Genomic DNA, 12,387 nt, shown 5'->3' with positions numbered 1-12,387 from the left:
TATATTGTCCTTTTCGTTCCATGTTTCAATAGAAACTAATATTCATAATATATACAAAAATTATTCAGAGGAGGGAACAGATCTTTCTTTCTATCTTTCTAATGAGTATTTGTCTACGACATGGGAGAAAAACCTCTGTTTTAATTGATCTTTATTTAATTTATTATTGAAGTGAAGAAAAGATTCCATTATATCATATATAGTGATAGTGTAGTGAGTGATACTCCGGCTTCCATAAGACAAAAAAGGAATCATTTCTTTCAATACTCACTTCTTATTATTAGTATTAGAGTATGAGATAATAATCCTAAGAATTGGATCCATATGCTTATTCCGATCGGAAATGAAATAGTAGATTATTCAGCGAATGACTATTCATATATTGTATTGTATTTCCAAACAGGAGGCGGAGGGGCTTTATGGAAAAATGGTGGTTAAATTCAATGTTGTCTAATGAGGATTTAGGGCGCAGGTGTGGACTAAGTGCGAGTCTTGGCCCTATTGGAAATACCAGCGGGAGTGAAGAACCCATTATAAATGATAGTGAGAAAAACGTTAATAGTTGGAGTGGTAGGGGCAGTTATAGTTGCAGTAATGTTGATTATTTACTCAACTTGGGCGGTGTCAAGGACGTTTGGAGTCTCATCTCTGGTGAGACTTTTTGGGTTAGGGATAGTAATGGTGACAGTTATTCCATATATTTCGATATTGAAAATCAGATTTTTGAGATTGACACTGATAGTTACTTTCTGGGTGAACTAGAAAGTTTATTTTCTAGTTATCTGAATCTAAATAATGGGTCTAAGAGTTACAATCGCTATTATGATCATTACGTGTATGATACTAGGCATAGTTGGAAGAGTCACATAAATAGTTGCATTGACAGTTATATTCGTTCTGAAACCAATATGGATAGTTGCATTCCAAATGGTAGCAACAATTCAAGTGACAATTACATTTATAGTTACATTTGTAGCGATAGTGAAAGGGGTAGTGACCGTGGGAGCTCCAATCTAAAAACTAGTGGTGTTAGTGACAGTGATTTCGGAAGACATAATGATTTAGATAGAAATAAAAGATACAGACATTTATGGGTTCAATGTGAAAATTGTTATGGATTAAATTATAAGAAATTTTTTAGTTCAAAAATGAATATTTGTGAACAATGTGGATACCACTTGAAAATGAGTAGCTCAGATAGAATCGAACTTTTGATTGATCCAGGCACTTGGGCCCCTATGGATGAAAACATGGTCTCTATGGACCCTATTGAATTTCATTCTGAGGAGGACCCTTATAGGGATCGTATCAATTCTTATCAAATAGAGACGGGTTTGGCTGAGGCTGTTCAAACAGGCATAGGCAAACTCAATGGTATTCCTATAGCAATTGGTGTTATGGATTTTAAGTTCATGGGGGGTAGTATGGGATCCGTAGTAGGCGAGAAAATTACACGTTTGATCGAGTATGCTACTGATAGATCTCTCCCAGTTATTATGGTGTGTGCTTCTGGAGGAGCGCGCATGCAAGAAGGAAGTTTGAGCTTGATGCAAATGGCTAAAATATCTTCCGCTTTATACAATTATCAATCAAATAAAAAATTATTCTATGTATCAATCCTTACATCCCCTACAACTGGTGGAGTGACAGCCAGTTTTGGTATGTTGGGAGATATCATTATTGCCGAACCCAATGCTTACATTGCATTCGCGGGTAAAAGAGTAATTGAACAAACATTGAAGAAGACAGTACCTGAGGGTTCACAAGTAGCGGAGTATTTATTCAATAAGGGTTTATTTGATCCAATCGTACCGCGTAATCTTTTAAAAGGTGTTCCGAGTGAGTTATTTCAGTTCCATGGGTTCTTTCCCCGCCCTTGAACTTGAACCAAAGAAATTCAAGTCAAAAAAGTAGTAGAGCGATAGATTTAGTTATTTGTAGGCAAAAAAGTAGTTCATTTCGTTTATCAGAATTGAAGTAGCAAGGATGGAGCTTTCTTTGCTGGCATAAAGACAATTTGTAATTGTAGTGAAGTAGTAAGAATCAGAAGTTTCAGAGGATTTTTTCTCCAGATCCATCTTTTCTTTTATCCTACCTTTACTAATGAGTAATCAGATCAGGGACGGACCCTTTAGCAACAGAGCAGGATAAAAGATCAAAGTAGTGTCTTTTTCCTTCGGAGAAATCCAAATTAGAGAAATCCAAAAAAGCCCCCTTCCCCTTGTTACATATCAAATGTTCCAACCTAACTAAGATATAGAAATCAATATGCAACACTTCTATATCTCCCGAGAATCATACATTTGTAATATGAATCCTTGTTGGATCAAATTATAACGAATCCTTGAGAAGAAATTTGTTTAGAAACATAAGGGAGGAATAAGAATAATAAGATTCTCTTCTCATACATATATTTCCCGGAAAAGGATGGGTAAGTACACTAATTTCTATTTAGTTTAGATCCACATTCTTTGCACTCATATTCTAATAACTTAGAATATTATATTAATATACTTATAATTATAATATATAATTATAATAGATATCTTTATAACAAAGAGAAGTATCAATTAAATACACCGAGGCACCGATTCTATGACAGATCTCAACTTACCCTCTATTTTTGTGCCTTTAGTAGGCCTATTATTTCCGGCAATTGCAATGGTTTCTTTATTTTTCCATGTTCAAAAAAACAAGATTGTCTAGATATGATGGGCTCCAATCTCATCAATTTATTTCAATCTTTGGATCATAATACAGATTTTCATTTCATTTAATGGGAATGGTACGACATGCGGCTTCGGACTTCGGACACAAACCACAAATGTAAATAGATGATCATATGGATCAATCCATGTTTATGCATCTATAGCTCGACTTTTATTTCAACGGGTCGATCGGATATCTGGAATATATATTATGTATGATAATGATATGTAAATAGATATATCTAGATCATATGAATGAGGGTGATGCTAGTTTGAATGGGTGGAGATGTTAGTTCTATCTAACTGATTTGATGAATGAATCCTGATTGATGATTTACATCGTGATAGTATTAGCGGATGAAAGTTACTTTGGGAGCCAAAAAACTCATTTTGATGATTCTCTCAATTCCAATAGAATGAAACTCGATCTAATCTAGTATGAATTGGCGATCAGAACATATATGGATAGAACTTATAACGGGTTCTAGAAAAATAAGTAACTTCTGCTGGGCCTGTATCCTTTTTTAGGTTCACTAGGATTTTTATTGGTTGGAACTTCCAGTTATTTTGGTAGGAATCTGATATCCTTATTCCCATCTCAGCAAATCGTTTTTTTTCCACAAGGGATCGTAATGTGTTTCTACGGTATCGCGGGTCTATTCATTAGCTCCTATTTGTGGTGCACAATTTTGTGGAGTGTAGGTAGCGGTTATGACAAATTCGATAGAAAAGAAGGAATAGTGTGTATTTTTCGTTGGGGATTTCCTGGAAGAAATCGTCGCATCTTCTTTCGATTCCGTATAAGAGATATCCGTTCGATCAGAATAGAAGTGAAAGAGGGTCTTTTTCCTCGCCGTGTCCTTTATATGGAAATTGGGGGCCGGGGAGACATTCCATTGACGCGTACCGATGAGAATTTAACTCCACGAGAAATTGAACAAAAAGCTGCCGAATCGGCCTATTTTTTGCGCGTACCAATTGAAGTATTTTGAAATGAAACAAAGAAATCGAGGAATGAGTGCTCCTCGTCACGAGGGAGAGGGAGGGAACCCAAGAATCCCTTTTTCTTTTTTTCTTTTAATATAACTATAACTGATGTTTCGCTCCTTTGATGAAAACATTTAGTTAAATCCTATTTCCCACATCCCGATGGAAATACCATGTCCTGCGTACCATGGAGCAGGTGGACTTATGGAACAATCATACCATGAAGTGATTTTAGTCCATCAAAACTATTTTCATGCGTATGAAATTCCACTGAATTCTTTCATTTTCATATTATTAACAAGTTTCATAAGTATGTATTCATCACATATATCAGGTCAGAGTACAGAATCCATATTTTAGGATTTTAGGACCAATATTTCGAATCAATACATTACATTATATATAGATGAAGATAAGAATAGATGAAGATAAGATGGATCATACCCAGTAAATTATCCCTCTTTTGTCACCTTTCTTTTATTCATCTTTCTTAATGCTTGTTTCTTGATGACCAAACAATTGGATTTTTTAGAACCACTCCCGTTTTGCCGACTATTTCGGATTTCATCATCGGTATTTTTCAGAATTATCCCCTCGATTATTCCTGGGATGTGGATAATCAGTGAAACAATTCGAAATAATTGATTGATATAACAAAAGAGTTTTTCTCGAAATACGAATAATATTCATGTTTGTTACTTCAAGTGCTTCTTTCTGGCATTCATCAAAAAGACCAAATGAACATGCAATTGATCCGAATTTGACCGATTGAGATGTCTGGGGCCACTATTTCATTACCTCCGCATTCGAAATAAATTAACCCTTATTCCATTTCTGGAGACAAGGACTAAACAAATTACACAATGGAAAATAGATCCATAGGTTCCATACCTCGTTATAGAACTCGTGCTTCATACATCATACAAATATCAGACATAGTCAACAAATGAATCAGGTTCATTAACAATTCACGGATTGGAAGTGACGAAAAAGAAAGCATTGAATCCCCTACCATATCTTGCATCTATCGTATTTCTGCCTTGGGGAATTTCTCTCTCATTTAATAAAAGTATGGAACCTTGGGTGACTAATTGGTGGAATACCAGCCAATCCGAAACTTTTTTGAATGATATTCAAGAAAAGAACATTCTAGAAGGATTCATCAAATTAGAAGAACTTTTCTTGTTGGACGAAATGATAAAGGAGTATCCGGAGACACATATACAAAAGCTTCGTATAGGAATCCACAAAGAAACGATACAATTGGTAAGAATGCACAATCAAGATCATATACATATTATTTTGCATTTCTCGACAAATATAACCTGTTTCGCTATTCTAAGTGCTTATTCTATTCTGGGTAATGAAGAACTTATCACTCTGAATTCTTGGGTTCAGGAATTCCTCTATAACTTAAGCGACACAATAAAAGCTTTTTCCATTCTCTTATTAACCGATTTATGTATTGGATTCCATTCGCCCCACGCTTGGGAACTAATGATTGGTTCGTTCTACAAAGATTTTGGATTTGTTCAGAATGATAAAATTATATCCGGTCTCGTTTCTACCTTTCCGGTCATTCTAGATACAATTTTGAAATATTGGATCTTTCATTATTTAAACCGTGTATCTCCTTCACTTGTAGTGATTTATCATTCACTGAATGAGTGAAGAACTGATTTAATCTGATAACATAAAGAAAATTGTAATGTCACTTTGTATATAAACAAACCATTCAAAATCTTACTCATTCTTTATGCTTTGACTCGTCGAGGGGATTAGATTACTTCTGTATTCCATACAATGGCAGAATCGGGGATAGGGAACTATACTGACTCCCTACCTAATTTATTGTAGAAATTTCCGGGATCAATGATTAGACCATGCAAAAAAATAGAAATACTTTTTCTTGGGTAAAGGAACAGATGACTCGATGCATTTCTGTATCGATGATGATATATGTAATGACTCGGGCATCTATTTCAAATGCATATCCCATTTTTGCGCAGCAGAGTTATGAAAATCCGCGAGAAGCAACTGGGCGTATTGTATGCGCTAATTGCCACCTGGCTAACAAGCCCGTGGATATTGAGGTTCCACAAGCTGTGCTTCCTGATACTGTATTTGAGGCAGTTGTTAGAATCCCCTACGATATGCAACTGAAACAGGTTCTTGCTAATGGTAAAAAGGGAGGTTTGAATGTAGGGGCTGTTCTCATTTTACCCGAAGGATTTGAATTAGCTCCCCCCGATCGTATTTCTCCCGAGATGAAAGAAAAGATGGGTAATCTGTCTTTTCAGAGTTATCGTCCTAATAAAAAAACATTCTTGTGGTGGGCCCTGTTCCTGGTCAGAAATATAGTGAAATCGTCTTTCCCATCCTTTCTCCAGATCCCGCTACTAAGAAAGAGGTTCACTTCTTAAAATATCCTATATATGTAGGTGGGAACAGGGGAAGGGGTCAGATTTATCCTGATGGGAGCAAGAGTAACAATACAGTCTATAATGCTTCAGCAGCAGGGATAGTAAGTAAAATAGTACGTAAAGAAAAGAAAGGTGGATATGAAATAACCATATCTGATGCATCGAATGGACACGAAACGGTTGATATTATACCTCCAGGACCAGAACTTCTTGTTTCTGAAGGTGAATACATCAAGCTTGATCAGCCATTAACAAGTAATCCCAATGTAGGTGGTTTTGGTCAAGGCGATGCAGAAATAGTACTTCAAGATCCATTGCGTATCCAAGGCCTTTTGTTCTTCTTAGCATCTGTTATTCTGGCGCAAATCTTTTTGGTTCTTAAAAAGAAACAATTTGAGAAGGTTCAATTAGCCGAAATGAATTTCTAGATCCACGGATTCCTCAACATAGAGCTGGTAAAAAAGCTGAATTTTTTTGATCGCAATTATATTATGTGTATGCGCGGTCAAAAATCATGGAAAGCCCCTTTTTGCTTGCTTTTTATTATACTATTTCGAGATATCGGAGATGACTTGTATTCCAGATTAGAAAATAGCAATAGTATGGAATTGCAAAAGAAGATGATTGGATCAAAATTTACAAAATTTAGTTTAGTGTGATTATGCCAGGTTTCTTATTGCCACATGGTAAATGGCACGTAATGCCTCAATACTTTTAGATTCTATATCTAATAAACGCATAAGTGGGAAGCAGGGGTAGAAAGCAGGATAAATGAAGAAAAAAGGAAGGCTCCAGGAAAGATTACTCGTCTCCCAAATCTTCTTTCTACAAAGAAAGAAAAGTAATTTTCCGCTCTTTCGTTGCGTCGAAATAATAAAGGTTCTGGGTCTCATTCGTCAAATCAAATAAATATGAATTGCGGGTTTATCGGAACCTCTTTGAATTCATAAGAAAGAAGAGAAGTATGGGGGATAAAAAAGAGGGGCAAGAGAAACTCCATTGAGCAAATGGAATTTTTGCAATGAACTTATAATTTCAATGAACTTATAAAAGAAAAAAGACTCGCTTAAAAAGATTTTTCATGTTCTAATTCCGGGTCAAAAAGTGGAAATCTTGGGTTTTCGGGCATATCAAAATCCTTATTAATTTGATTATCTTATTATACCTTATTATCTGATCTCATCACTCACATCAAAGTGACAGTTCAAACTTTATTTTTCTATAGTTTCCTAGTTTCCAATTAGTTTAGTATAGGAATGATTTGTAAGGTGTTTCATCTGTAGAAATCCATATTATTTATGTCATTCAAAAGATCCTTCTTTCTTTACTTTATTCTTACTTCGGAAAAGTCCACACTATATCTATAGATACTATGAATCAATCAGTGGATTCAACATTTCAAAAACATTATAAAAATTAAGGAATGTAGTAATTTCATCGGGGCCAATCAACCATTTTTCATTTAGAAAAATCTAATACATGTATATATTATGATTGTGTTGACTGGATGAATTTCCACCTCTTATGGAATGGGTCAAGGTCTTGGTCGAAGAGTAAGAACTCAACAGGACCTCAAATCCATATAAGGAGGGGTCAGGTCCTGTTGAGTTCTTACTCTTTCATGTCTACAGTACGGTTCATCCGATTATTACAGGGATGATCCCAATCCGGAATATGATCCGTAGAAGAAAACGCCGATTAAACCGATCACAAGAATACCAGTTACAGTACCTATCAGCCAAAGAGGAATCCTTCCAGTAGTATCGGCCATTTACCTCACTTCCCTCCCCATTTCATCAAGTGGTCATGCTATAGACATAAACAGTCATGGATAGTTATGGGTATGATATCCTTCCGAATGAGATAAGAGAATTTCCTTTCTTTCTCTCAATTGAAGAAATAATTGGAAAATAAAACAGCAAGTACAAAAATGAGTAATAACCCCCAGTAGAGACTGGTACGATTCAATTCAACGTTTTGTTCGTTCGGATTTGATTGTGTCGTAGCTCTATAATTAATTCGGATTAGATTGATTTATTTTATCGTTGGATGAACTGCATTGCTGATATTGACCCCAAGAAAAAAACGGTAGGTACAGCTAGTCCGTGAACAGCCAACCATCTCACTGTGAAAATTGGATAGGTTCTATCTATGGTCATTAAGGCCTCCTAAAAGGATCGACTAAATTCATCGAGTTGTTCCAATGAATCGAAACGGCCAGTTATTAATGGAATCCCTTGTCTGCTTTCTGTGAAATATTCGTTGGGTCGAGGGCTTCCAAACACGTCGTAAGCTAAACCCGTGCTGACGAATGACCAACCTGCAATGAATAGGGAAGGTATAGTAATGCTATGAATAACCCAGTATCGAATACTGGTAATAATATCAGCAAAAGCGCGTTCTCCCGTACTTCCAGACATGCTGAGCTCCAATATTACAGTCAAAGGGGGATCGATTTCGTGAAAGATAGAGATCAGTAAATGGAGAAATACTGATATCCAATCTTTGTGAGATCGTCAATATTGTACCAAGGGTGTATTTAGAGTATACCGAATCAGTATAGCTATCTTTCCTCTGACACAGCAATGTTGTTTCAATCAGCATCGAAAAAAAATAGTACAGAATTCCTTTCTTCCTTTCTTGTTCCTTGTATAGGCCTAAGCAGGTGTCATTCAATAGAATAGAAAATTACTTGTAATATAATGTTTTACCGGTTTTGGGATAGGCTGAAGATCTTGGTAAAGGTGACTCGATGGCTTTTATTTTTTATTTATATTTAATTAATCTATCTTATCTAATAATTCATGAATGAAATTATCATATTCCCACAATTGAATGCAAAATCTGGAAAGGAGTTTTCGTGGTTGTAGAAGTAGAAAAAGGTATTTTCGTTCTAACCCCTTCCAATAAGAGGGGTTGTTTGGACAGTACAATAGCAAATAGTATTCGATAAGGGAAAGTGAACATAGTTGGAGCAGTCAAAATTCATGATGCAACTATAATGGATTGAACTAATCTGGTTTTTCATTAGATTGTTTCATTAGGTTCAATTCAAGGGTTCCCACCTACAAGAAGATAGGACTACATCATGTGAAAAGACAAAAAAATGTGGAACCCAGAACAACAAAATAATTGTAATTGCTAATCTTGGAATCGAGTTGTATCTGAAATAACGCTTTTATTTCTTTGCTTTGAGAAGTCGTGGGATACTTTTTTCTTCTTTTTTCTTCTTTTGAGATATCTTATATTATATTAAATATTAAAAATATTAAGTTATATTAAGTAAGTGAAAATAAGAAAGAGTCGTTATCGGTTCGTTCCAAAACGGATCCAATTGAAAAGGAAAAGCAATGATCCAAGTTGGAATGATTTTAAAATCCAATTCTTCTTTCTATCCCATAGTTTTCCATGAAAGAGAATTTCATTTGTGAATGAAGTTACAAGACAGAGTTCGTATTACTATACGAGTTGTTCAATCAATTTGTTGATTCGGAATCACGAGATCAGTAGATGTCACAGACGAGGAATTCATAAGGAATTCATAGTAAGGTAAATTTACTATTGATTTTTCCTTCGTCACATCACGTTTGTTAGTCCTGTTTATAATGAAATGACTGAGAAATCAAAAGAAAACAAATTAAATTAGGACTAACTCTTTCAATTTGGATTTTTTCTTATCATCGTAGCTCGGTATCTCGCAAAAACGGAAACTTAGGCAAGTGCTTTATAAACATATGTATAAAAAGAACGTATCTCATTTAGTTCCTTCATGCCTACTATAGCTAGTTATTTCGGTTTTCTACTGACTGCTTCAACTATAACCCCAGCTCTATTTATTGGTCTGAGCAAGATACGACTTATTTGAAATTAATTGAATGAACAATCAAATCAGAAAAATGAGAATTTAAAATTCAGATTTCTGTAAGATTCCATTCCAGGTATTCTATGGTTTTGACTTCCAGCATCAATTGAAAATTCGTGGACGTTGAGATTACTGGGTGATGCAGATTATTATTTGGATTAGAGATAGATATTACCTTTTCTCCCTTTCAAACAAGACAACAAATCGAAATGATTGAAGTTTTTTATTTGGAATCGTGTTAGGTCTAATTCCTATTACTTTAGCCGGATTGTTTGTAACTGCATATTTACAATACAGACGCGGCGATCAGTTGGACTTTGATTGAGTAAGATTTCTTTTTTCTTGTCATTGACCTCCTATCCTTGACCCTCAGGAGGTCAAATTGAATTCGATTGATGTTCGCAATTCAAGTTAATGTGATTCGATACAAAGTAGCATCACGCTCTGTAGGATTTGAACCTACGACATCGGGTTTTGGAGACCCGCGTTCTACCAAACTGAACTAAGAGCGCTTTATCACGACAAGAGATAATCTTTTCCCAATACTTCTTAGCTTGCATATAGTATCATTAAATGATACTAATGATCATGCCATCCCCAATTTCAATTGATCCCATGTTACTGCCTGTAAGATAAGTAATAGGTAGGGATGACAGGATTTGAACCCGTGACATTTTGTACCCAAAACAAACGCGCTACCAAACTGCGCTACATCCCTTTCAATTGTTGTACAGTGTCATTGTAGAGAATCCCTGTCTTCTTTCCACACCGTTATTCCTTAAATATATCTATATACATTTCTCTTGCCATTTTCTTTTTGGTCTCATAACATAAATAAAAGAGTTAGAATTATGTATATATGAAATCCAAGGTGAAATACAACGTATAAAAGAATGAGTATTTATATGCTCAAGAACAAAAAAAAATAACGGAACGGGCACTTACTTTTTCTTTATTCAGGGGCAGGAGTATCTCATCTACTGGATCGTTGACATATCCATTTTAGTTAATAAGGATTCCGCACACAAATACAAGTGATCCACAACTAATATATAATATATCTGATCATATATGTGTTAAATAAAGAAGAGGATTTTCAATGCGAGATATCAAAACATACCTTTCCGTAGCGCCTGTGCTAACTACTCTATGGTTCGGTTCTTTAGCAGGTCTATGATAGAGATCAATCGTTTATTCCCAGATGCGTTGACATTCCCCTTTTTTCATTCTAGTTATCGGTGTGGTATATCGATGTGGTAGAAGATGTTGGCTAACATAGCAATAAATTCTCTGTTTGTTAAATAGCCCCTGTCCCTCCCTTCACTTTTGTGAGTAGGGAAATAGAAAGAATAAATGAATTAAACCTCAGCAAAACTCGGATTCGGGGTAGAAGAAATAGAGGAGAACAGAAATAGAAATGTGGATCTAGGCTTGGATATTCAAGATTAGATAAATACTTAAATTAAGTGATACTGAATAAAATACTGAGATTAGGAATAGTAATTGAATTGTAGTAAATAGTTGTATTACGTATTACTCTATTCTATGATTACAACTTGCAACGAAATCTTTCATAATAGATTTCCAGTTAGCAACTTCTATTTTTTTCCTTTCTCCTTTCTTCTTCTTCGGATTGAAGAAGAGAAGAAGAGTTGGGGGAATCCAAATACAAAGGAGGTTTATGCCCAAGGGTAAAAATCCCAGAGTTACGGTTATTTTGGAATGTACCAGTTGGTCCGAAATGGTGCCGAAAGAAGAAGAATCACCGGGCATTCCAGATATATTACTCAAAAGAATCGACACAATACACCTGGTCGATTGGAATTGAAGAAATTCTGTCCCTATTGTACAAACATACGATTCACGGGAGATAAAGAAATAGATTGAATGCGGTGTGGCTGGCGTGTGCCAACATTTAAGGAACGGGAAGGAATAATCATAACATATCTAGGAGCAAATAAAATGCCATTTCGGGCGGATCCGAGATGAATGAAGAAATGGTATTTTAGAGAAGAATGGTATTTAGAGATAAGGAATAAACCATGGAGAAATTCAAGCGACCCTTCGTAAAGCCAGCGATCTTTTCGTAGGCGTTTGCCCCCAATGGGGGGGGGATCGAATGATTATAGAAACATGAGTTTAATAGTCGATTATTAGTGAACAAGGAAAATATTACCAGGCGAGTGAATAGATTGACCTTGAACAACAACGATTAATTACTATTGCTATAAAACAAGCTCGTATTTTATCTTTGTTACCTTTTCTTAATAATGAGAAACAATTTGAGAGAGCCGAGTCGATTTCTAGAACTACCGGCACTAGAACCAGAAAAAAATAGAAATAGGACCACTCTTCAATCGAATCAGAACTCAAATCATAACTCAAATTGATGTGATACTTTGTTCGT

The 12,387-nt window shown here is 35.5% G+C and overlaps 1 protein-coding gene, 2 non-coding genes and 2 pseudogenes across 3 annotated transcripts; 3 read left to right on the top strand and 2 right to left on the bottom strand.

Annotated features, from left to right (window-relative positions):
- The window catches only part of LOC126409475 (ribulose bisphosphate carboxylase large chain-like), a 2,161-nt pseudogene extending 2,015 nt beyond the window's left edge, over positions 1 to 146 (top strand).
- Positions 147 to 268: 122 nt separating this feature from the next.
- LOC126409474 (acetyl-coenzyme A carboxylase carboxyl transferase subunit beta, chloroplastic) lies at positions 269 to 3,941 on the top strand. The gene has a single exon (XM_050075456.1). The coding sequence runs from the start codon at positions 420 to 422 to the stop codon at positions 1,878 to 1,880; it is 1,461 nt and encodes a 486-aa protein (XP_049931413.1). The 5' UTR covers positions 269 to 419; the 3' UTR covers positions 1,881 to 3,941.
- Positions 3,942 to 3,954: 13 nt separating this feature from the next.
- Positions 3,955 to 7,097, top strand: LOC126409476 (cytochrome f-like; annotated as a pseudogene).
- Positions 7,098 to 10,418: 3,321 nt separating this feature from the next.
- On the bottom strand, positions 10,419 to 10,492 carry TRNAW-CCA (transfer RNA tryptophan (anticodon CCA)). Its single transcript has one exon. It is a non-coding gene; the product is annotated as a tRNA-Trp (tRNA).
- A 132-nt stretch (positions 10,493 to 10,624) lies between these two features.
- Positions 10,625 to 10,698, bottom strand: TRNAP-UGG (transfer RNA proline (anticodon UGG)). The gene has a single exon. It is a non-coding gene; the product is annotated as a tRNA-Pro (tRNA).
- Between the last annotated feature and the right edge of the window lie 1,689 nt (positions 10,699 to 12,387).

Source organism: Nymphaea colorata, unplaced genomic scaffold (assembly GCF_008831285.2).
Source record: "Nymphaea colorata isolate Beijing-Zhang1983 unplaced genomic scaffold, ASM883128v2 scaffold0370, whole genome shotgun sequence".
Taxonomy (NCBI): domain Eukaryota; kingdom Viridiplantae; phylum Streptophyta; class Magnoliopsida; order Nymphaeales; family Nymphaeaceae; genus Nymphaea; species Nymphaea colorata.
The sequence above is the reverse complement of the archived record's forward strand: the minus strand, read 5'-3'. Positions and strand labels throughout refer to the sequence as shown.